Source organism: Oncorhynchus tshawytscha, linkage group LG14 (assembly GCF_018296145.1).
Source record: "Oncorhynchus tshawytscha isolate Ot180627B linkage group LG14, Otsh_v2.0, whole genome shotgun sequence".
Taxonomy (NCBI): Eukaryota; Metazoa; Chordata; class Actinopteri; order Salmoniformes; family Salmonidae; genus Oncorhynchus; species Oncorhynchus tshawytscha.
Window position 1 is genome coordinate 56,399,149 of NC_056442.1, and position 24,649 is coordinate 56,423,797.

Sequence of the window (24,649 nt, forward strand, 5' to 3'; positions counted from 1 at the left end):
GGTCTGTTGGTTTGTGGCAGCAACTTCAATGTATCATCTGAGAAACCAACATACAGCAGCACTTCTCAAATTCTTATTTTATTTTTACTAACAGTCTGTATTGATCTTTTGTTATCCTAATTGTCTCTCAGAGGAGAAGGGGCGTTGTGAAGTTACGATGCACGGTAACCATATGAAGAGTATTACAGTAAGGAGATAGCCAGCTACTCTTTAACTCTCAATTTGTTTTCCATTTGACTTGATCCTTTATGGATTTATTCTCTCTAGTGGCTAAAGAACAAACTGGGTACACAGACACACAGGCACGCATACCAAACACACGCTACGCACACACCACACACACGCTATCATGTATGTATGTGTGTTTAGGCACGCTGCTTAACATCTTGGGTGTAGAGAAGTGACCTCTGTTAAATGTTGTTGTGTAAGTAGTATGTGTTTTTGAGTCTTACAGCCTGGGGTGGTAGGGGGTGTCAGTCTGGAGGGGTCAGAGAGGAGGGTAGGGAGGAGGTTTGGAGGGAGATGGGGAGGGGTAGTTTGGGGGAGAGAAGGAAGGAGGTATGGTGGTTGGTAGAGGTTTAGGTGGAGAATGGTTGGTTGTTTGGGGGAGGGATGTTTGGAGGAGATGGGTGGGGGCTAGTTTGGGGGAGGGATGTTTGGAGGGAGATGGGTGGGGGGCTAGTTTGGGGGAGGGATGTTTGGAGGGAGATGGGTGGGGGGGTAGTTTGGGGGAGGGATGTTTGGAGGGAGATGGGTGGGGGTAGTTTGGGGAGGGATGTTTGGAGGGAGATGGGTTGGGGGGTAGTTTGGGGGAGGGATGTTTGGAGGAGATGGGTTGGGGGTGTAGTTTGGGGGAGGGATGTTTGGAGGGAGATGGGTTGGGGGTGTAGTTTGGGGGAGGGATGTTTGGAGGAGATGGGTTGGGGGTGTAGTTTGGGGGAGGGATGTTTGGAGGAGATGGGTGGGGGTGTAGTTTGGGGGAGGGATGTTTGGAGGGAGATGGGTGGGGGGCTAGTTTGGGGGAGGGATGTTTGGAGGGAGATGGGTGGGGGTAGTTTGGGGAGGGATGTTTGGAGGAGATGGGTGGGGGTAGTTTGGGGGAGGGATGTTTGGAGGAGATGGGGAGGGGTAGTTTGGGGGAGAGAAGGAAGGGAGGTATGGTGGTTGGTAGAGGTTTAGGTGGAGAATGGTTGGTTGTTTGGGGGAGGGATGTTTGGAGGGAGATGGGTGGGGTGTAGTTTGGGGGAGGGATGTTTGGAGGGAGATGGGTGGGGGGCTAGTTTGGGGGAGGGATGTTTGGAGGGAGATGGGTGGGGGGTAGTTTGGGGGAGGGATGTTTGGAGGGAGATGGGTGGGGGGGTAGTTTGGGGAGGGATGTTTGGAGGAGATGGGGAGGGGTAGTTTGGGGGAGAGAAGGAAGGGAGGTATGGTGGTTGGTAGAGGTTTAGGTGGAGAATGGTTGGTTGTTTGGGGGAGGGATGTTTGGAGGGAGATGGGTGGGGGGCTAGTTTGGGGAGGGATGTTTGGAGGGAGATGGGTGGGGGGCTAGTTTGGGGGAGGGATGTTTGGAGGAGATGGGTGGGGGCTAGTTTGGGGTAGGGATGTTTGGAGGGAGATGGGTGGGAGGGATGTTTGGAGGGAGATGGGTGTGGGGGCTAGTTTGGGGAGAGATGTTTGGGGGGTAGTTTTGGGGAGGGATGTTTGGAGGGAGATGGGTGGGGGGTAGTTTTGGGGAGGGATGTTTGGAGGGAGGCAGATATATAGCAGACCACCTGGCTGTTAGAATGTTCTCATTCTCTGTATATTCAGTTCATCTGGGACCAATTCTTCTTCCTAAACATCTACCACACACACACACGCACATGCAGAGCTCTACAGTATAAACCTTCACCTTTTGCATGAGGCACTCTGTCATTTTGACTAATGGTGCAGATAAACTACCCTTCATTAACCTCGGCTGCAGCATCCCAAGCACCAGCCTCTTTATTCTGGTGCCCTAGTTTGGACCACAGCCCCTCCAGTGTATTTGTTATTTATATTAAATGTTTTCTTTTAACCTTTTATTTGCACTAGGCAAGTCAGTTTAAGAACAAATACTTCTTTTTAACAATGACGGCCTCCTATGGGGACGGGGGCCTGGGATTAAAACAGGACATAACACACATCACGACAACAGAGACAACAGCAAGGCAGCAACACACGACAACAACATGGTAGCAGCAGCACATGACAACAACATGGTAGCAACACACGACGACAACATGGTAGCAACACACGGCAACAACATGGCAGCAACACACGACAACAACATGGCAGCAACACACGACGACAACATGGCAGCAACACACGACGACAACATGGCAGCAACACACGACGACAACATGGTAGCAACACACGACGACAACATGGTAGCAACACACGACGACAACATGGTAGCAACACACGACGACAACATGGTAGCAACACACGACGACAACATGGTAGCAACACACGACGACAACATGGTAGCAACACACGACGACAACATGGTAGCAACACACGACGACAACATGGTAGCAACACACGACGACAACATGGTAGCAACACACGACGACAACATGGTAGCAACACACGACGACAACATGGTAGCAACACACGACGACAACATGGTAGCAACACACGACGACAACATGGTAGCAACACACGACGACAACATGGTAGCAACACACGACGACAACATGGTAGCAACACACGACGACAACATGGTAGCAACACACGACGACAACATGGTAGCAACACACGACGACAACATGGTAGCAACACACGACGACAACATGGTAGCAACACACGACGACAACATGGTAGCAACACACGACGACAACATGGTAGCAACACACGACGACAACATGGTAGCAACACACGACGACAACATGGTAGCAACACACGACGACAACATGGTAGCAACACACGACGACAACATGGTAGCAACACACGACGACAACATGGTAGCAACACACGACGACAACATGGTAGCAACACACGACGACAACATGGTAGCAACAGACGACGACAACATGGTAGCAACACACGACGACAACATGGTAGCAACACACGACGACAACATGGTAGCAACACACGACGACAACATGGTAGCAACACACGACCACAACATGGTAGCAACACACGACAACAACATGGTAGCAACACACGGCAACAACATGGCAGCAACACATGACCACAACATGGTAGCAACACACGACGACAACATGGTAGCAACACATGACCACAACATGGTAGCAACACATGACCACAACATGGTAGCAACACATGACCACAACATGGTAGCAACACACGACGACAACATGGTAGCAACACATGACCACAACATGGTAGCAACACATGACCACAACATGGTAGCAACACATGACCACAACATGGTAGCAACACACGACCACAACATGGTAGCAACACACGACAACACACGACGACAACATGGCAGCAACACAACCACAACATGGTAGCAACACATGACCACAACATGGTAGCAACACACGACAACAACATGGTAGCAACACACGACAACAACATGGTAGCAACACACGACAACACACGGCAACAACATGGCAGCAACACATGACCACAACATGGTAGCAACACATGACATTACATGGTAGCAACACACGACAACACACGACAACAACATGGTAGCAACACATGACCACAACATGGTAGCAACACATGACCACAACATGGTACGTTATTGGGCACAGAGAACAGCACAAAGGGCAGGAAGGTAGAGAGAACAATACATCACGCGAAGCAGTCACACATGTCGGTCGCTAGCCGCAGTGGGCTGAAAGGAGGAGCGACCCCAGGGATGATCAACACCATTGTGCTACTTCTGGGGAATTTCCAGTGGTGGGTGAATGCCTCGGTTAAAAGGGGAGGGATATGATGGAAAGGTTGGGAGAGAGAGGGATGGAGAGAGAGGAGACTGAGAGAGAGTAGACAGAGAGAGAGAGTAGACAGAGAGAGAGAGTAGACAGAGAGAGAGAGTAGACAGAGAGAGAGAGTAGACAGAGAGAGAGAGGAGAGAGAGAGGAGACACAGAGAGAGAGGAGAGAGAGAGGAGAGAGAGAGGAGCGAGAGAGGAGACAGAGAGCGAGAGGAGACAGAGAGAGAGAGGAGACAGAGAGAGAGAGGAGACAGAGAGAGAGAGTAGACAGAGAGAGAGAGTAGACAGAGAGAGAGAGGAGACAGAGAGAGAGAGGAGACACAGAGAGAGAGGAGAGAGAGAGGAGACAGAGAGCGAGAGAGGAGACTGAGAGAGAGGAGACTGAGAGAGAGTAGACAGAGAGAGAGAGTAGACAGAGAGAGAGAGGAGACAGAGAGAGAGAGGAGACACAGAGAGAGAGGAGAGAGAGAGGAGACAGAGAGCGAGAGAGGAGACAGAGAGAGAGAGAGGAGACACAGAGAGAGAGAGGGATGGAGAGAGGAGACAGAGAGAGAGAGGAGACAGAGAGACAGAGAGAGAGAGGAGACAGAGAGACAGAGAGAGAGAGGAGACAGAGAGAGAGGAGACAGAGAGAGAGAGAGGGAGAGAGGAGACAGAGAGAGAGAGGAGACAGAGAGAGAGAGAGGAGAGAGAGGAGACAGAGAGAGAGGAGACAGAGAGAGGGATTGAGAGAGGAGACAGAGAGAGAGAGGAGACAGAGAGAGAGAGGAGACAGAGAGGAGACACAGAGAGAGAGGGAGGAGAGACAGAGAGAGAGGGAGGAGAGAGAGAGAGGGAGGAGACAGAGAGAGAGGGAGGAGAGAGAGAGGGAGGAGACAGAGAGAGAGAGAGGGAGGGAGACAGAGAGAGAGAGAGAGAGAGAGAGGGAGGAGACAGAGAGAGAGAGAGGGAGGGAGACAGAGAGAGAGGGAGGGAGACAGAGAGAGAGAGAGAGAGAGAGAGAGAGAGAGGAGACAGAGAGAGAGAGGAGACAGAGAGAGAGAGGAGACAGAGAGAGAGAGAGGAGACAGAGAGAGAGAGAGAAGACAGAGAGAGAGAGGAGAGAGAGAAAGAGAGAGGAGACAGACAGAGAGAGAGAGGAGACAGACAGAGAGAGAGGTCTCAAGAGCTTTGGATGAAATTGGACACCGTCACAAGTAATTTAACGTTTCACAAATTGAAGAGGGGGTGTTAATGATTGGTTCCAGGACTAACCCTCTGTCTCTGTCTCCACAAAAGTGTGTGTGTGTGTGTATACAGACTGCAATTGTATATGTCAGCCTGTGTTTGTGCATTCCTGTCATCATCGGTGACATGTGTAAAAGCCTGTGGGAGTGTGTTGACATGTTTTTGTTGGTGTCTCGGAGTGTGTGTGTACACACATTCCCTAGGCCCCGCTCTGTCTCTGGTCTCACCTATATGGTTATAGTTACCATCTCTCCCACACAATAGTGTGTGTGTTGGTAGAGCATGGCGCTTGCAACACCAGGGTTGTGGGTTCGATTCCCACCGGGGACCAGTACGAAAACGTATGTACTCACGACTGTCTCTCTGGATAAGAGCATCTGCTAAATGACCCAATCCACCCTCCCCTTCCTGCTCTCCTCTGTCTTTCCCCTCCTCCTCCCTCCCCTTCCTGCTCTCCTCTGTCTTTCCCCTCCTCCTCACTCTCCTCTTTCCCCTCCTCCTCCCTCTCCTCCCTCCCCTTCCTGCTCTCCTCTGTCTTTCCCCTCCTCACTCTCCTCTTTCCCCTCCCCAATCTCCTCTTTCCCCTCCTCCCTCATCTCCTCTTTCCCCCTCCTCACTCTCCTCTTTCCCCTCCTCCTCCCTCTCCTCCCTCCCCTTCCTGCTCTCCTCTGTCTTTCCCCTCCTCCTCACTCTCCTCTTTCCCCTCCTCCTCCCTCTCCTCCCTCCCCTTCCTGCTCTCCTCTGTCTTTCCCCTCCTCACTCTCCTCTTTCCCCTCCCCAATCTCCTCTCCTCTGTCTTTCCCCTCCTCACTCTCCTCTTTCCCCTCCCCAATCTCCTCTTTCCCCTCCTCCTCCCTCATCTCCTCTTTCCCTCCTCACTCTCCTCTTTCCCCTCCTCCTCCCTCTCCTCCCTCCCCTTCCTGCTCTCCTCGGTCTTTCCCCTCCTCACTCTCCTCTATCCCTCCTCCTCCCTCTCCTCTTTCCCCTCCCCAATCTCCTCTTTCCCTCCCCAATCTCCTCTTTCCCCTCCCCAATCTCCTCTTTCCCCTCCTCCTCCCTCTCCTCCCTCCCCTTCCTGCTCTCCTCTGTCTTTCCCCTCCTCACTCTCCTCTTTCCCCTCCCCAATCTCCTCTTTCCCCTCCCCAATCTCCTCTTTCCCCTCCCCAATCTCCTCTTTCCCTCCCCAATCTCTTCTTTCCCCTCCTCACTCTCCTCTATCCCTCCTCCTCCCTCTCCCTTCCCCTCCCCAATCTCCTCTTTCCCTCCCCAATCTCCTCTTTCCCCTCCTCCTCCCTCCCCTTCCTGCTCTCCTCTGTCTTTCCCCTCCCCAATCTCCTCTTTCCCCTCCTCCTCCCTCTCCTCCCTCCCCTTCCTGCTCTCCTCGGTCTTTCCCCTCCTCACTCTCCTCTATCCCTCCTCCTCCCTCTCCTCTTTCCCCTCCCCAATCTCCTCTTTCCCCTCCCCAATCTCCTCTTTCCCCTCCCCAATCTCCTCTTTCCCCTCCTCCTCCCTCTCCTCCCTCCCCTTCCTGCTCTCCTCTGTCTTTCCCCTCCTCACTCTCCTCTTTCCCCTCCCCAATCTCCTCTTTCCCCTCCCCAATCTCCTCTTTCCCCTCCCCAATCTCCTCTTTCCCCTCCCCAATCTCCTCTTTCCCCTCCCCAATCTCCTCTTTCCCCTCCCCAATCTCTTCTTTCCCCTCCTCACTCTCCTCTTTCCTCTCTCCTCTCTTCCCTCGCCTCCTTTCCTCCCTCCACCTCCCCCTCCTCCATCTCCTCCCTCTCCCCCCCCACCCCTCCCCCGCTCTCCTCCCTCTCCCCCCACCCCTCCCCGCTCTCCTCCCTCCCTGCTCTGCTACAGTACACGATGTGGATTAACCCCGTAGATCTGTTAGCTCAGACCTGTAGACAAGGGGTTACACAGGAGAGGGGGGTGCTGCTGATATCTGTTAGTGGGTGTTTTAGAGAAACATAACAGGTAGTTCAAGAGAGTGAAACTGTGTTATGTGTGTCCTGGGTTACCTTGAGAACCGTCCAGAAGCGGCTCTCCTAGCTCTGTTCTTGTATCGGCGACGTGGGCGGTTCTCTGGCAACGTGTTGCCACGGTAACGGGACATAACTGCACAGCCTGATGTCTTTTTAAGAGAGATGTTGTCATCCCTCTCCTTAGCGACGCCTTGACGCCACCAGTGATCCTCCTCTTCCAAGAGGTTTTAGACAGACGCTCTTCACATTAAATACGTAGCAGTATAGGCTATAGTCAGACAGACAGGCTGTAGTCACAGACAGACAGGCTGGAGTCACAGACAGACAGGCTGTAGTCACATACATACAGACAGACAGACAGACAGACAGGCTGTAGTCACAGACAGACAGACAGACAGGCTGTAGTCACAGACATACAGACAGACAGGCTGTAGTCACAGACAGACAGGCTGTAGTCACATACATACAGACAGACAGACAGGCTGTAGTCACAGACAGACAGGCTGTAGTCACATACATACAGACAGACAGACAGGCTGTAGTCACAGACAGACAGACAGACAGGCTGTAGTCACATACATACAGACAGACAGACAGGCTATAGTCACAGACAGACAGGCTGTAGTCACAGACATACAGACAGACAGACAGACAGGCTGTAGTCACAGACAGACAGACAGACAGGCTGTAGTCACAGACAGACAGGCTGTAGTCACATACATACATACAGACAGACAGACAGGCTGTAGTCACATACAGACAGACAGACAGGCTGTAGTCACAGACAGACAGGCTGTAGTCACATACATACAGACAGACAGACAGGCTGTAGTCACAGACAGACAGGCTGTAGTCACATACATACAGACAGACAGACAGACAGGCTGTAGTCACAGACAGACAGACAGACAGGCTGTAGTCACAGACAGACAGGCTGTAGTCACATACATACATACAGACAGACAGACAGGCTGTAGTCACATACAGACAGACAGACAGGCTGTAGTCACAGACAGACAGGCTGTAGTCACATACATACAGACAGACAGACAGGCTGTAGTCACAGACAGACAGGCTGTAGTCACATACATACAGACAGACAGACAGGCTTTAGTCACAGACAGACAGACAGACAGACAGGCTGTAGTCACAGACAGACAGGCTGTAGTCACAGACAGACAGACAGGCTGTAGTCACAGACAGACAGACAGGCTGTAGTCACAGACAGACAGACAGGCTGTAGTCACAGACAGACAGACAGGCTGTAGTCACAGACAGACAGACAGGCTGTAGTCACAGACAGACAGACAGGCTGTAGTCACAGACAGACAGACAGACAGGCTGTAGTCACAGACAGACAGACAGACAGGCTGTAGTCACAGACAGACAGACAGACAGGCTGTAGTCACAGACAGACAGACAGACAGGCTGTAGTCACAGACAGACAGACAGACAGGCTGTAGTCACAGACAGACAGACAGACAGGCTGTAGTCACAGACAGACAGACAGACAGGCTGTAGTCACAGACAGACAGACAGACAGGCTGTAGTCACAGACAGACAGACAGACAGGCTGTAGTCACAGACAGACAGACAGACAGGCTGTAGTCACAGACAGACAGACAGACAGGCTGTAGTCACAGACAGACAGACAGACAGGCTGTAGTCACAGACAGACAGACAGACAGGCTGTAGTCACAGACAGACAGGCTGTAGTCACAGACAGACAGACAGGCTGTAGTCACAGACAGACAGGCTGTAGTCACAGACAGACAGACAGGCTGTAGTCACAGACAGACAGACAGGCTGTAGTCACAGACAGACAGACAGACAGACAGGCTGTAGTCACAGACAGACAGACAGACAGACAGGCTGTAGTCACAGACAGACAGACAGACAGACAGGCTGTAGTCACAGACAGACAGACAGACAGACAGGCTGTAGTCACAGACAGACAGACAGACAGACAGGCTGTAGTCACAGACAGACAGACAGACAGACAGGCTGTAGTCACAGACAGACAGACAGGCTGTAGTCACAGACAGACAGACAGACAGACAGGCTGTAGTCACAGACAGACAGACAGACAGACAGACAGGCTGTAGTCACAGACAGACAGACAGACAGACAGACAGGCTGTAGTCACAGACAGACAGACAGACAGACAGACAGGCTGTAGTCACAGACAGACAGACAGACAGACAGGCTGTAGTCACAGACAGACAGACAGACAGGCTGTAGTCACAGACAGACAGACAGACAGGCTGTAGTCACAGACAGACAGACAGACAGGCTGTAGTCACAGACAGACAGGCTGTAGTCACAGACAGACAGACAGACAGACAGGCTGTAGTCACAGACAGACAGACAGACAGACAGGCTGTAGTCACAGACAGACAGACAGACAGGCTGTAGTCACAGACAGACAGACAGACAGACAGGCTGTAGTCACAGACAGACAGACAGACAGACAGGCTGTAGTCACAGACAGACAGACAGACAGACAGACAGGCTGTAGTCACAGACAGACAGACAGACAGACAGACAGGCTGTAGTCACAGACAGACAGACAGACAGACAGGCTGTAGTCACAGACAGACAGACAGACAGGCTGTAGTCACAGACAGACAGACAGACAGGCTGTAGTCACAGACAGACAGACAGACAGACAGGCTGTAGTCACAGACAGACAGACAGACAGACAGGCTGTAGTCACAGACAGACAGACAGACAGACAGACAGGCTGTAGTCACAGACAGACAGACAGACAGACAGACAGGCTGTAGTCACAGACAGACAGACAGACAGACAGGCTGTAGTCACAGACAGACAGACAGACAGGCTGTAGTCACAGACAGACAGACAGACAGGCTGTAGTCACAGACAGACAGACAGACAGGCTGTAGTCACAGACAGACAGGCTGTAGTCACAGACAGACAGACAGACAGACAGGCTGTAGTCACAGACAGACAGACAGACAGACAGACAGGCTGTAGTCACAGACAGACAGACAGACAGACAGGCTGTAGTCACAGACAGACAGACAGACAGACAGGCTGTAGTCACAGACAGACAGACAGATACTATACTTATTTTCCACCATAATTTGCAAATAAATTCATTAAAAATCCTACAATGTCATTTTCTGGATTTTTTTCCCTCATTTTGTATGTCATAGTTGAAGTGGACCTATGATGAAAATTACAGGCCTCTCTCATCTTTTTAAGTGGGAGAACTTGCACAATTGGTGGCTGACTAAATAATTTTTTGCCCCACTGTATATTAGAAGTATGATGTTCTATATTAGAAGTATGATGTTCTATATTAGAAGTATGATGTTCTATATTAGAAGTATGATGTTCTATATTAGAAGTATGATGTTATTAGAATTACTGTCAACCTACAATATTGCCATATCATTATAAATACAGTTTATGCGGGTTTTATACACATTTTCTGTAGAAATAGCCTCTAAAATATATGTAACCAAACCATACACTTTGGGGGGGAAAGCTGTGAATGGTATTGTATGATACAATATCAAAACTTGTTGCATTTACAACTTGTCTAAGTCCTATCATCGACTGATGTCAGTCAGTGTACAGGACCAGGTGTCTGTTGAATCCATACCAGTGGGTTTACATGTAGAGTTACAGGACCAGGTGACTGTTGAATCCATACCAGTGGGTTTACAGGACCAGGTGTCTGTTGAATCCATACCAGTGGGTTTACAGGACCAGGTGTCTGTTGAATCCATACCAGTGGGTTTACAGGACCAGGTGTCTGTTGAATCCATACCAGTGGGTTTACAGGACCAGGTGTCTGTTGAATCCATACCAGTGGGTTTACAGGACCAGGTGTCTGTTGAATCCATACCAGTGGATTTACAGGACCAGGTGTCTGTTGAATCCATACCAGTGGGTTTACATGTAGAGTTACAGGACCAGGTGACTGTTGAATCCATACCAGTGGGTTGACATGTAGAGTTACAGGACCAGGTGACTGTTGAATCCATACCAGTGGGTTGACATGTAGAGTTACAGGACCAGGTGACTGTTGAATCCATACCAGTGGGTTGACATGTAGAGTTACAGGACCAGGTGACTGTTGAATCCATACCAGTGGGTTTACATGTAGAGTTACAGGACCAGGTGACTGTTGAATCCATACCAGTGGGTTTACATGTAGAGTTACAGGACCAGGTGACTGTTGAATCCATACCAGTGGATTTACAGGACCAGGTGTCTGTTGAATCCATACCAGTGGGTTTACAGGACCAGGTGTCTGTTGAATCCATACCAGTGGGTTTACAGGACCAGGTGACTGTTGAATCCATACCAGTGGGTTTACATGTAGAGTTACAGCCTCTTCCCCTCGGTTAATGTTGCATCTGGATGTTAACTGTCGCCATATGATGGAACCGTGCCACACGTGGAAGTGCTCTCTTTCTTCCTGGGTCTTGAATACTAGGGGGCAGCCCCATCCCAAATATTTACCCTCTGTTTCATATCAATGTCATATGCAAATAAATAATTTGCCACACAGGCCTGACATCATTCACTTTCGAATCACATTTTATTTGTCACATACACATGGTTAGCAGATGTTAATGCGAGTGTAGCGAAATGCTTGTGCTTCTAGTTCCGACAATGCAGTAATAACCCAACGAGTAATCTAACCTAACAATTTCACAACAACTACCTTATAGACACAAGTGTAAAGGAATGAGGAATATGTACATAAAAATATATGAATGAGTGATGGTACAGAACGGCATAGGAAAGATGCAGTGGATGGTATCGAGTACAGTATATACATATGAGATGAGTAATGTAGGGTATGTAAACATTATATAAAGTGGCATTGTTTAATGTGGCTCATGATACATTTTTTACATCAATTTTTCCATTATTAAAGTGGCTGGAGTTGAGTCAGTGTGTTGGCAGCAGCCACTCAATGTTAGTGGTGGCTGTTGAACAGTCTGATGGCTTTGAGATAGAAACTTTGAACTGGACTGTGTGTTTCCAGGAAGCAGGGCCTGTCATCATTCACTTTGAACTGGACTGTGTGTTTCCAGGCAGTAGGGCCTGTCATCATTCACTATGAACTGGACTGTGTGTTTACAGGAAGTAGCAACAGAGTGACTTTAGATCATTGGAACGTATTCACCAAAAGCCACAAAATATACCTGAATGGATGTCTGCAAATATGTCAACACCACGGGAGTCCTCTTACATTTGGGAACTTTCCTATTGATCAAACAACCATGAAATGTTAGGCTCTCTCTCCCTCAGTTGTACACATAATCAACAACTAGTGTTAGCCAGAGCGAGATGTGCTCAAATTTAACGAGAGAGTGTTTAGATAAACCCTCTCAAACCTTTTCAGCTAGTTGGCCGTCAAAATTGCCCTGATAAACGATGGAGGAATTAGTAGCCTGCTCGTCCTTCTGCAGCTTGCCTGGCAATGCATGCTGGTCCCAACCCATGTTTTGACAACTGAATGGGGAACCTGCCTGCCAAGCCCACCCATTTTGATCGATGCCAAATACATATGATTGACAACTAAGAGATGCTAACTGTGGATATCAGTCATTGAAGTTCAACATACAGTGCCTTGCGAAAGTATTCGGCCCCCTTGAACTTTGCGACCTTTTGCCACATTTCAGGCTTCAAACATAAAGATATAAAACTGTATTTTTTTGTGAAGAATCAACAAGTGGGACACAATCATGAAGTGGAACGACATTTATTGGATATTTCAAAAAAATTTAACAAATCAAAAACTGAAAAATTGGGCGTGCAAAATTATTGAGCCCCTTTACTTTCAGTGCAGCCCCACTGTCAAACATGGTGGTGTTAAAAAAGTTTGAAATATCCAATAAATGTCGTTCCACTTCATGATTGTGTCCCACTTGTTGTTGATTCTTCACAAAAAAATACAGTTTTATATCTTTATGTTTGAAGCCTGAAATGTAACAAAAGGTCGCAAAGTTCAAGGGGCCGAATACTTTTGCAAGGCACTGTAGCTAGTTAGCAAAGCGATTCTCATTTCTTGCTAGCTAACCAAATGACACCTGCAGCATCTCTAGCTGTAGCCAACGAAAAACGACATGAGGGGAAAAAGTAATTCACTTACCAACTTCTCCTATGACATGGCATCCTCCCAGCAGCTAACTAGCTAGCTAGCTAATGTTAGGCTCCCATGTTTTTAGCTAAATAAATAGCTAGTTCCATAAATAGATACGCTAGCCCAGGGATGTCAAACTCAATCAGCGGACAGGCTCCTAAATGTAACTTCTGGTCCCGTTCCACTCCTAAATGTAACTTCTGGTCCCGTTCCTAAATGTAACTTCTGGTCCTGTTCCTAAATGTAACTTCTGGTCCCGTTCCTAAATGTAACTTCTGGTCCCGTTCCTAAATGTAACTTCTGGTCCCGTTCCACTCCTAAATGTAACTTCTGGTCCCGTTCCATTCCTAAATGTAACTTCTGGTCCCGTTCCATTCCTAAATGTAACTTCTGGTCCCGTCCCATTCCTAAATGTAAATGATTGACTCCTGGATGAGCTCCAAAGACACAATCAATATCTTTTAAGTGGCTTTGCATGGTCTCTGATCCATGATGACAAAGAGATCCATATGTTCTCTGGTCTCCCCGCCCGCTCCAAAGCAACACTGAGAAGACCATGATGATGAGGTTGAGAATGAATGGAGAGAACTTATGAACCTATGGTGTCCAGTTGTCAATACACAGAGACCCATTTGGTGATTGGAACCCTGAGCGGTCAATGGCGTCAGTGCAGCCGGAGACGATTCAAAGCAACGCTTCTGACCACAGAACACCGGATGTCCATTTTCTGTTAATTTCCTGACTATTCTACATGTTGAATCGCCAGCGTTCGTAGACACCCAGCAGGTGATCGACTGCGCATGGTCAACGTTCGTTGTGGAGTTTTTGTCAGAGCTGGTTTGCGTCAGGGTTTCATGTGTAAATAGTTAACTTCAGAGCTATATCTCAGCCCTTGGTTGCTGGCCTCAGGGTAAATATCTCAGTCCTTGGTTACTGGCCTCAGGGTAAATATCTCAGTCCTTGGTTACTGGCCTCAGGGTAAATATCTCAGCCCTTGGTTACTGGCCTCAGGGTAAATATCTCAGCCCTTGGTTACTGGCCTCAGGATAAATATCTCAGCCCTTGGTTACTTACTTTTCCTCATCCCTTCTCAGGAATGATAACTAGAGTTTGATGAAATCGCCTGGGTTGTGTGGGAGAGGGGAGGGAAGAGAGGGAGGGGGAGGGAAGAGGGGGAAGGAAGGAGAGAGAGGGGGAGGGAAGGCGAGAGAGAGGGGGAGGGAAGAGGGGGAAGGAAGGAGAGAGAGGGGGAGGGAAGGCGAGGGAGAGGGGAGGGAAGAGAGAGAGGGGAGGGGAGAGAGAGAGGGAGGGAGAGAGAGAGGGGGAGGGAAGAGAGGGAGGGGAGAGAGAGGGGGAAGGAGAGAGAGGGGGGAAGGAGAGAGAGGGGGAAGGAGAGAGAGGGGGGAAGGGAGAGAGGGGGGGAAGGAGAGAGAGGGAGGGGAAGGAGAGAGAGGGAGGGGAAGGAGAGAGAGGGAGGGGGAAGGAGAGAGAGGGAGGGGGAAGGAGAGAGAGGGAGGGGGAAGGAGAGAGAGGGAGAGGGAGGGGGAAGGAGAGAGAGGGAGAGGGAGGGGGAAGGAGAGAGAGGGAGGGGGAAGGAGAGAGAGAGGGAGGGGGAAGGAGAGAGGGAGGGGGAAGGAGAGAGAGGGAGGGGAAGGAGAGAGAGGGGGAAGGAGAGAGAGGGGGAAGGAGAGAGGGGGGAGGAGAGAGAGGGGGAAGGAGAGAGAGGGGGGAGGAGAGAGAGGGGGAAGGAGAGAGAGGGGGGGGAAGGAGAGAGGGGGGGAGAGAGGGAGGGAGGGAGGGGGAAGGAGAGAGGGGGGGAGGAAGGAGGGAGAGAGAGAATGTTCCACGGTGGCACAGCCTCACCCAGGGTACAGTTCCAGGATATATCCCAAATGGCAACCATAGGGTGCTATTTGGGCATTACCAGGCACCAACTAAGACAGTCAAGCAGCCACACCCACAGAGAGCCTAAGGGCAGGGCAACACCAGGCGGCTCCAGCCTCGTGGCTGGCTCAGAAAAATCCATCCAGCAGGTTGGTGCCAAGCCTGTGGTGGTTTGAGAAGTAGAGCTCTTCTGTGACTCTCCCTGAAGTATGACCTCTCCTCTCAGAGCATCCTGGTCACAGCCTGACGCAGGGTACTGTTAAATACAGTAACACACACACCTCCCTGGTCACAGCCTGACGCAGGGTACTGTTAAATACAGTAACACACACCTCCCTGGTCACAGCCTGACGCAGGGTACTGTTAAATACAGTAACACACACCTCCCTGGTCACAGCCTGACGCAGGGTACTGTTAAATACAGTAACACACACCTCCCTGGTCACAGCCTGACGCAGGGTACTGTTAAATACAGTAACACACACCTCCCTGGTCACAGCCTGACGCAGGGTACTGTTAAATACAGTAACACACACACCTCCCTGGTCACAGCCTGACGCAGGGTACTGTTAAATACAGTAACACACACCTCCCTGGTCACAGCCTGACGCAGGGTACTGTTAAATACAGTAACACACACACCTCCCTGGTCACAGCCTGACGCAGGGTACTGTTAAATACAGTAACACACACCTCCCTGGTCACAGCCTGACGCAGGGTACTGTTAAATACAGTAACACACACACCTCCCTGGTCACAGCCTGACGCAGGGTACTGTTAAATACAGTAACACACACCTCCCTGGTCACAGCCTGACGCAGGGTACTGTTAAATACAGTAACACACACCTCCCTGGTCACAGCCTGACGCAGGGTACTGTTAAATACAGTAACACACACACCTCCCTGGTCACAGCCTGATGCAGGGTACTGTTAAATACAGTAACACACACCTCCCTGGTCACAGCCTGACGCAGGGTACTGTTAAATACAGTAACACACACACACCTCCCTGGTCACAGCCTGACGCAGGGTACTGTTAAATACAGTAACACACACACACCTCCCTGGTCACAGCCTGACGCAGGGTACTGTTAAATACAGTAACACACACCTCCCTGGTCACAGCCTGATTCAGGGTACTGTTAAATACAGTAACACACACACACCTCCCTGGTCACAGCCTGATTCAGGGTACTGTTAAATACAGTAACACACCAGAACATATGGAAAAGCAGACAGTGTTGTGTTCTAGTTTGGAACCATAAGAGTTTTCATAAGAGTTTGTTAACGCTTTGAACTACCTCCTCTCTGTCCGTCGTGTCTAGCTACTCAGAACTACCTCCTCTCTGTCCGTCGTGTCTAGCTACTCAGAACTACCTCCTCTCTGTCGTGTCTAGCTACTCAGAACTACCCCTCCTCTCTATCATGTCTAGCTACTCAGAACTACCTCCTCTCTGTCATGTCTAGCTACTCAGAACTACCTCCTCTCTATCATGTCTAGCTACTCAGAACTACCTCCTCTCTGTCATGTCTAGCTACTCAGAACTACCTCCTCTCTGTCATGTCTAGCTACTCAGAACTACCTCCTCTCTGTCCTTTAGCTACTCAGAACTACCTCCTCTCTATCATGTCTAGCTACTCAGAACTACCTCCTCTCTATCGTGTCTAGCTACTCAGAACTACCTCCTCTCTGTCTGTCATGTCTAGCTACTCAGAACTACCTCCTCTCTGTCCGTCGTGTCTAGCTACTCAGAACTACCCCTCCTCTCTGTCCGTCATGTCTAGCTACTCAGAACTACCTCCTCTCTATCATGTCTAGCTACTCAGAACTACCTCCTCTCTGTCATGTCTAGCTACTCAGAACTACCTCCTCTCTATCATGTCTAGCTACTCAGAACTACCTCCTCTCTGTCATGTCTAGCTACTCAGAACTACCTCCTCTCTGTCATGTCTAGCTACTCAGAACTACCTCCTCTCTGTCCTTTAGCTACTCAGAACTACCTCCTCTCTATCGTGTCTAGCTACTCAGAACTACCTCCTCTCTGTCTGTCATGTCTAGCTACTCAGAACTACCTCCTCTCTGTCCGTCGTGTCTAGCTACTCAGAACTACCCCTCCTCTCTGTCCGTCATGTCTAGCTACTCAGAACTACCTCCTCTCTATCATGTCTAGCTACTCAGAACTACCTCCTCTCTGTCATGTCTAGCTACTCAGAACTACCCCTCTCTGTCATGTCTAGCTACTCAGAACTACCCCTCCTCTCTATCGTGTCTAGCTACTCAGAACTACCTCCTCTCTGTCCGTCGTGTCTAGCTACTCAGAATTACCTCCTCTCTGTCCGTCATGTGTAGCTACTCAGAACTACCTCCTCTCTGTCCGTCATGTCTAGCTACTCAGAACTACCTCCTCTCTATCATGTCTAGCTACTCAGAACTACCTCCTCTCTATCATGTCTAGCTACTCAGAACTACCTCCTCTCTGTCGTGTCTAGCTACTCAGAACTACCTCCTCTCTATCGTGTCTAGCTACTAAGAACTACCTCTCTATCGTGTCTAGCTACTCAGAACTACCTCCTCTCTATCGTGTCTAGCTACTCAGAACTACCTCCTCTCTCTATCATGTCTAGCTACTCAGAACTACCCCTCTCTATCGTGTCTAGCTACTCAGAACTACCTCCTCTCTATCGTGTCTAGCTACTCAGAACTACCTCCTCTCTATCGTGTCTAGCTACTCAGAACTACCTCCTCTCTATCGTGTCTAGCTACTAAGAACTACCTCTCTATCGTGTCTAGCTACTCAGAACTACCTCCTCTCTATCGTGTCTAGCTACTCAGAACTACCTCCTCTCTATCATGTCTAGCTACTCAGAACTACCCCTCTCTATCGTGTCTAGCTACTCAGAACTACCTCCTCTCTGTCGTGTCTAGCTACTCAGAACTACCCCTCCTCTCTGTCATGTCTAGCTACTCAGAACTACCTCCTCTCTATCATGTCTAGCTACTCAGAACTACCTCCTCTCTATCATGTCTAGCTACTCAGAACTACCTCCTCTCTATCGTGTCTAGCTACTCAGAACTACCCCTCCTCTCTATCATGTCTAGCTACTCAGAACTACCTCCTCTCTATCATGTCTAGCTACTCAGAACTACCTCCTCTCTGTCATGTCCAGCTACTCAGAACTACCTCCTCTCTGTCCGTCATGTCTAGCTACTCAGAACTACCTCCTCTTCCTCTCTCACTGTATGTGGATGAAGAAGTGATAAGAATCTCCTGAGAGTCTTCATCTCCTGGGCCAGGAGCTTATCTAGACAGGAGAGTCTTCATCTCCTGGGCCAGGAGTTTATCTAGACAGGAGAGTCTTCATCTCCTGGGCCAGGAGTTTATCTAGACAGGAGAGTCTTCATCTCCTGGGCCAGGAGTTTATCTAGACAGGAGAGTCTTCATCTCCTGGGCCAGGAGTTTATCTAGACAGGAGAGTCTTCATCTCCTGGGCCAGGAGTTTATCTAGACAGGAGAGTCTTCATCTCCTGGGCCAGGAGTTTATCTAGACAGGAGAGTCTTCATCTCCTGGGCCAGGAGTTTATCTAGACAGGAGAGTCTTCATCTCCTGGGCCAGGAGTTTATCTAGACAGGAGAGTCTTCATCTCCTGGGCTAGTTGTTTATCTAAGACAGGAGAGTCTTCATCTCCTGGGCTAGTTGTTTATCTAGGACAGGAGAGTCTTCATCTCCTGGGCTAGGAGTTTATCTAAGACAGGAGAGTCTTCATCTCCTGGGCCAGGAGTTTATCTAGACAGGAGAGTCTTCATCTCCTGGGCTAGTTGTTTATCTAGGACAGGAGAGTCTTCATCTCCTGGGCTAGTTGTTTATCTAGACAGGAGAGTCTTCATCTCCTGGGCTAGTTGTTTATCTAGGACAGGAGAGTCTTCATCTCCTGGGCTAGTTGTTTATCTAGACAGGAGAGTCTTCATCTCCTGGGCTAGTTGTTTATCTAAGACAGGAGAGTCTTCATCTCCTGGGCCAGGAGTTTATCTAGGACAGGAGAGTCTTCATCTCCTGGGCCAGGAGTTTATCTAGACAGGAGAGTCTTCATCTCCTGGGCTAGTTGTTTATCTAGGACAGGAGAGTCTTCATCTCCTGGGCTAGTTGTTTATCTAAGACAGGAGAGTCTTCATCTCCTGGGCTAGTTGTTTATCTAGGACAGGAGAGTCTTCATCTCCTGGGCTAGTTGTTTATCTAAGACAGGAGAGTCTTCATCTCCTGGGCCAGGAGTTTATCTAGGACAGGAGAGTCTTCATCTCCTGGGCTAGTTGTTTATCTAGGACAGGAGAGGCTTCATCTCCTGGGCCAGGAGTTTATCTAAGACAGGAGAGTCTTCATCTTAGAATGAGGCCGTGCGACCAGCCGAGACATAGCAATGCACACACACACACTGCAAAGCCAGTAGTGAAAGCCAGGATATGAGGTCACTCTGACCCTGTTTAAGGACACTGACCCTCCTTTCCTCCCTTCCCTTCTCCCCTCCACTCTCCCCTTCTCCCCTCCACTCTCCCCTTCTCCCCTCCTCTCTCTCCCTATCTCTCTCCTTCTCTCCCATCTCTCTCCCTCCTCTCTCTCTCCTTATCGGCATCCTCTCTCTCTGATGTTGTCCCTCTGTGGACACGGTACTTTGAAATGCTCCGTCAGCCAGATGTCGACATGTTGGCTGCTTCCTACTGTATGAGAACAGGATAACCGTAACCCATTTATGCCCTGCTCTCCCTCTACCTCTACCTCTACCTCTCCCTCTCTCTTATGCTCTCTCCTCCACCTCTCCCTCTCTCTGTGGCTCTGTCACTCTTATGCTCTCTCCTCCACCTCTCCCTCTCTCTGTGGCTCTGTCACTCTTATGCTCTCTCCTCCACCTCTCCCTCTCTCTGTGGCTCTGTCACTCTTATGCTCTCTCCTCCACTCTCTGTAGTCTGTCTGTCTTTCTCTAGTCTGTCTGCCTCTTTCTCTTCCCCCTGCCTTTGCTGTTCTGGGCTTCGGTGCTGGCCAACTCCTCGCACTCTTTTCTCTCTCGCTTCTCTTCCTCTCTCTTGTCTCTCTCTCTCTTCTCTTGCTCTCTTTCTCTTCTCTTCTCTCGCTCTCTCTTCTCTTCCTCTCTCTCTCTTCTCTCTCTATTGTCATCTCTGAATACTGTGACAAGTCCTCAGTTAAACACTCTCCCCGTCGTTGACGGGGGGAAGGACTTACTTACATGTGTACTGAATACTGAGCTTCTAAGTCATTAACATGCCAAGACCTGTCTCAGGAGACTGTCAATGTTTCCCGAGCCAGACCTGTCTCAGGAGACTGTCAATGTTTCCCGAGCCAGACCTGTCGAAGGAGACTGTCAATGTTTCCCGAGCCAGACCTGTCGAAGGAGACTGTCAATGTTTCCCGAGCCAGACCTGTCGAAGGAGACTGGCAATGTTTCCCGAGCCAGACCTGTCGAAGGAGACTGGCAATGTTTCCCGAGCCAGACCTGTCTCAGGAGACTGGCAATGTTTCCCGAGCCAGACCTGTCGAAGGAGACTGGCAATGTTTCCCGAGCCAGACCTGTCGAAGGAGACTGTCACTGTTTCCTTAGCCAGACCTGTCGAAGGAGACTGTCAATGTGTCCTTAGCCAGACCTGTCGAAGGAGACTGTCAATGTGTCCTTAGCCAGACCTGTCTCAGGAGACTGTCAATGTGTCCTTAGCCAGACCTGTCTCAGGAGACTGTCAATGTGTCCTTAGCCAGACCTGTCTCAGGAGACTGTCAATGTGTCCTGAGCCATGGAAAAAAAACACATACCAGTCAATCAGAACAGCAGTGTTAAAGCTACACTGCTCTTAGCTCATCCTGCTGGACTTAGTGAGAGGAAGTGGACACATTGATACATTGACGCTAGAGCCGAGGCTGCGTTATAACTGATTGCAAGGTAACAGGAGAAAGTTTGAATCATCTTAGGTAAAGAGGATATTTGGCAACTCTTTGAGAACGGTGGAAGTTGATGAAAATGCTTCTTTGTTGTTTAAAGTCAAAACCAACATGTTTCATCAGGGTTTTAAGTCACATAATCTTTAGATCTGGATCTTCTGCCCATGTGTTCCTTTACATAACTTACCTCTGAACCCAGACCTTTGTGTTCCCAGGACTTTAAATGTTACCTAGCCTCTAAACCCAGTCCTTTGTGTTCCCAGGACTTTAAATGTTACCTAGCCTCTAAACCCAGTCCTTTGTGTTCCCAGGACTTTAAATGTTACCTAGCCTCTGAACCCAGGCCTTTGTGTTCCCAGGACTTTAAATGTTACCTAGCCTCTAAACCCAGTCCTTTGTGTTCCCAGGCCTTTAAATGATACCTAGCCTCTAAACCCAGTCCTTTGTGTTCCCAGGCCTTTAAATGTTACCTAGCCTCTAAACCCAGTCCTTTGTGTTCCCAGGACTTTAAATGTTACCTAGCCTCTAAACCCAGGCCTTTAAATATTACCTAGCCTCTAAACCCAGTCCTTTGTGTTCCCAGTCCTTTAAATGTTACCTAGCCTCTAAACCCAGTCCTTTGTGTTCCCAGGACTTTAAATGTTACCTAGCCTCTAAACCCAAGACTTTAAATGTTACCTAGCCTCTAAACCCAGTCCTTTGTGTTCCCAGGACTTTAAATATTACCTAGCCTCTAAACCCAGGCCTTTGTGTTTCCAGGACTTTAAATGTTACCTAGCCTCCAAACCCAGGCCTTTAAATATTACCTAGCCTCTAAACCCAGTCATTTGTGTTCCCAGGACTTTAAATGTTACCTAGCCTCTAAACCCAGTCCTTTGTGTTCCCAGGACTTTAAATGTTACCTAGCCTCTAAACCCAGTCCTTTGAATGTTACCTAGCCTCTAAACCCAGTCCTTTGTGTTCCCAGGACTTTAAATGTTACCTAGCCTCTAAACCCAGTCCTTTGTGTTCCCAGGACTTTAAATGTTACCTAGCCTCTAAACCCAGTCCTTTGTGTTCCCAGGCCTTTAAATGTTACCTAGCCTCTAAACCCAGTCCTTTTTTTCTCCAGGTCTTTAAAGGTGAATTTCAGCTACCTGAGTTTCTAAGAGAACAATCTCAGGTACAGTAACTATTCTGCCTGTAGTTATGTTCTGCAGCTATCTATATTAGTGGCAAAATGGTGGCCGCTGTTCATTGGAAATCTGGTTACAATTTTCCATCTGCTTTTTCCATGAATTTCTCGTCTCGTTTTTTGTTGTCGTGCTGTCTATGACTAAGTTTTTCTGTCTGTTGTACTGTAGTCTAGACTGTTGTTCTCCGGACTCATTTCTCACCTTTTGTGTTCGTCTTTTTAGGAACACTTCCTCTCTGTCAGCGGTTTTAACCACATTGTCTGTCTCCTGTTGGTCCTTTTTTTTTTGATTTGTCACTGAACTGATGTGTTGTTTTTTTGGGGAAGAGTTCTACTGCCACCGTGGGACAGCAAGCACACACGACATGCTACCAGCGTGTGAACACTGATTCTGTGAAGTGTAGTTGTTGTTGCGCAGAGCCATGATGAATTTGACTTCTTTCAACAGTTCATACTTTTTGACACAAACGTTGATTTACAACGTCCCAAGTCCCATAATGCACCATCCCTCCTACTCCAGTCCCAGACCAGAGAATTCCCATAATGCCCATCTTCAGAAGACTCCAGAGAAACCTACACCCCAGTTAGGGGAGAGGCAGATGAACCATCCTTCTCTTCCAGACCAGAGAATTCCCATAATGCCCACAAGTCTTAACAAGTCTATCTTCTTCTTCTCTCCAGCTTCAGAAGACTCCAGAGAAGCCTAACCCGCCACAGGTGGGTAGCATAACCAATTGAATCTTCAGACCCAAATGGCACCATATTCCCTATCTGGGTCCTGATCTAAAGTTATGCACTACATAGGAAACAGGCCTTTTAGGGGGATACCCTTAATCGATCCAGCCCTCACCGTAGATGCTTTACTTAAAATACTTTTTCCTAAACTTCTCCTTGAGTAAAAAAAAAATGACCAGAAGAAAAGAGTGCCTCCTACTGGCAACTACTCCTACTCCAACACCACTTCCAGCAGCATCTGGTCTCCCATCCAGGGACCGACCCTGCTTAAAGCAAGCCAGCAGTGGGATGCAGGGTGGAATGCTGCTGGCATAGGGAATAGGGTTGAATTCATAATCTTTCTGCTAGTTTCCATCTGATTTGTGAAATACATTGTCTGTCTGTGTGAGACTTCTAACTCTGTGTTTTGTGTGTATTTTAGAGCCAGACTAGGCAGCGATGGACAGAGGAAGATATCCAATAAACTCAACATCATCTTTTGGGGACCTTCGTGCTCTTCCATGGACACGACTTGATTTAACCGTTTTCCTCACACACGCGCACACACACACGTTAGCCTGTGTCAGTGGGGACCGGACCACCATGGCTTGGAGAACTCTTTTGGCCTTCGATGTTGTACTGTAAACTAATGATGTGTTTTGTCACTAAAATGGTGACCAGAAAATGTTGATGTTATGTTTCTTTCTTGTCTAGGGCTGCAAAATTCTGGCAAATTTCAAAGATTCCGGAGTTCAGCAAGAAATCTGTAATCCTACAACTAGGATTTCTGGAAAACATTTTGAAATTTGAGGGAAAGTTTGCAGAATTTTGCAACACTATTCTTGTCACACCATGCTCATCTGGATTTGTAGTTTTTATGGTTTTCTTCTGGCTATATATAAAAAAAAAATCTGTGATTCTGTTGTAAGAAACTACAGTGGACTTTAAATGTAAATCTAAAAAAGTACAGTATTTATAGATGAAATTGAGCTTTTTGAAGATGCTATATCTATTTTAATGTTTCATTTTGTTTTCTCATGCCTTTTGTATCGTACAATTCCATGGGTACTGTGATGTACAAGATCCTAGATAAGTATTGACAGTGATAAAGATGGCATTTTGTAACAGGTTTTTTTAATGGAGATGGTATGATGAATTATGAAAGAGGGTGGTAATGGCCTTAAACCACGGCAATGAAGGGAGAAAAAAACAGGGTTTCAGCTGAGGAAGACAGGGAAAATCCAAATTTGACAACTTGACGGTTCCTCAGACTGAAAGTAGTCTATGGGTCAGGGGAGAATGGAATCCATATTTCAGTTTACTGTAAACAGCCACTACAAACGTCACCTAAACTTTAGCCCAATAGCTAGCTTAAACTCAATAACGTGATTGGTGCAACCGTGTTCATTCAAGCAGGGGGATGAGAAAGCACTCAGCGTCTCATCGTATCTTCTTCATAGAGCATGTAGTTATGGCTCTTGTCATGAATTAGTTCACTATAAAACAGAGGACAAAACATTAGGAACACCTTCCTAATATTGAGTTGCAAACCCCCTTTTTTTTTTTGCTCTCGGGTCATGGACTTGAAAACGTTCCGCAGGGATGCTGGTCCATGTTGGCTGAAGGTCCATGTTGGCTGAAGGTCCATGTTGGCTGAAGGTC

The 24,649-nt window shown here is 48.6% G+C and overlaps 1 protein-coding gene across 3 annotated transcripts in view; it reads left to right on the top strand.

Moving 5' to 3' along the window:
* Positions 1 to 24,112, top strand: part of LOC112238986 (protein-tyrosine sulfotransferase 1) — a 142,301-nt gene extending 118,189 nt beyond the window's left edge. For 2 of the 3 annotated variants that reach the window (XM_042297709.1, XM_042297710.1), the window contains one exon: positions 23,430 to 24,112. In XM_042297709.1, coding sequence (XP_042153643.1) covers positions 23,430 to 23,471 — 42 coding nt within the window. In that variant the 3' untranslated portion in view covers positions 23,472 to 24,112. Of the gene's footprint in view, positions 1 to 22,954; positions 22,991 to 23,429 lie in introns of all 3 variants that reach the window. The other variant, XM_042297711.1, reaches the window with a different exon arrangement.
* Positions 24,113 to 24,649: the final 537 nt, after the last annotated feature.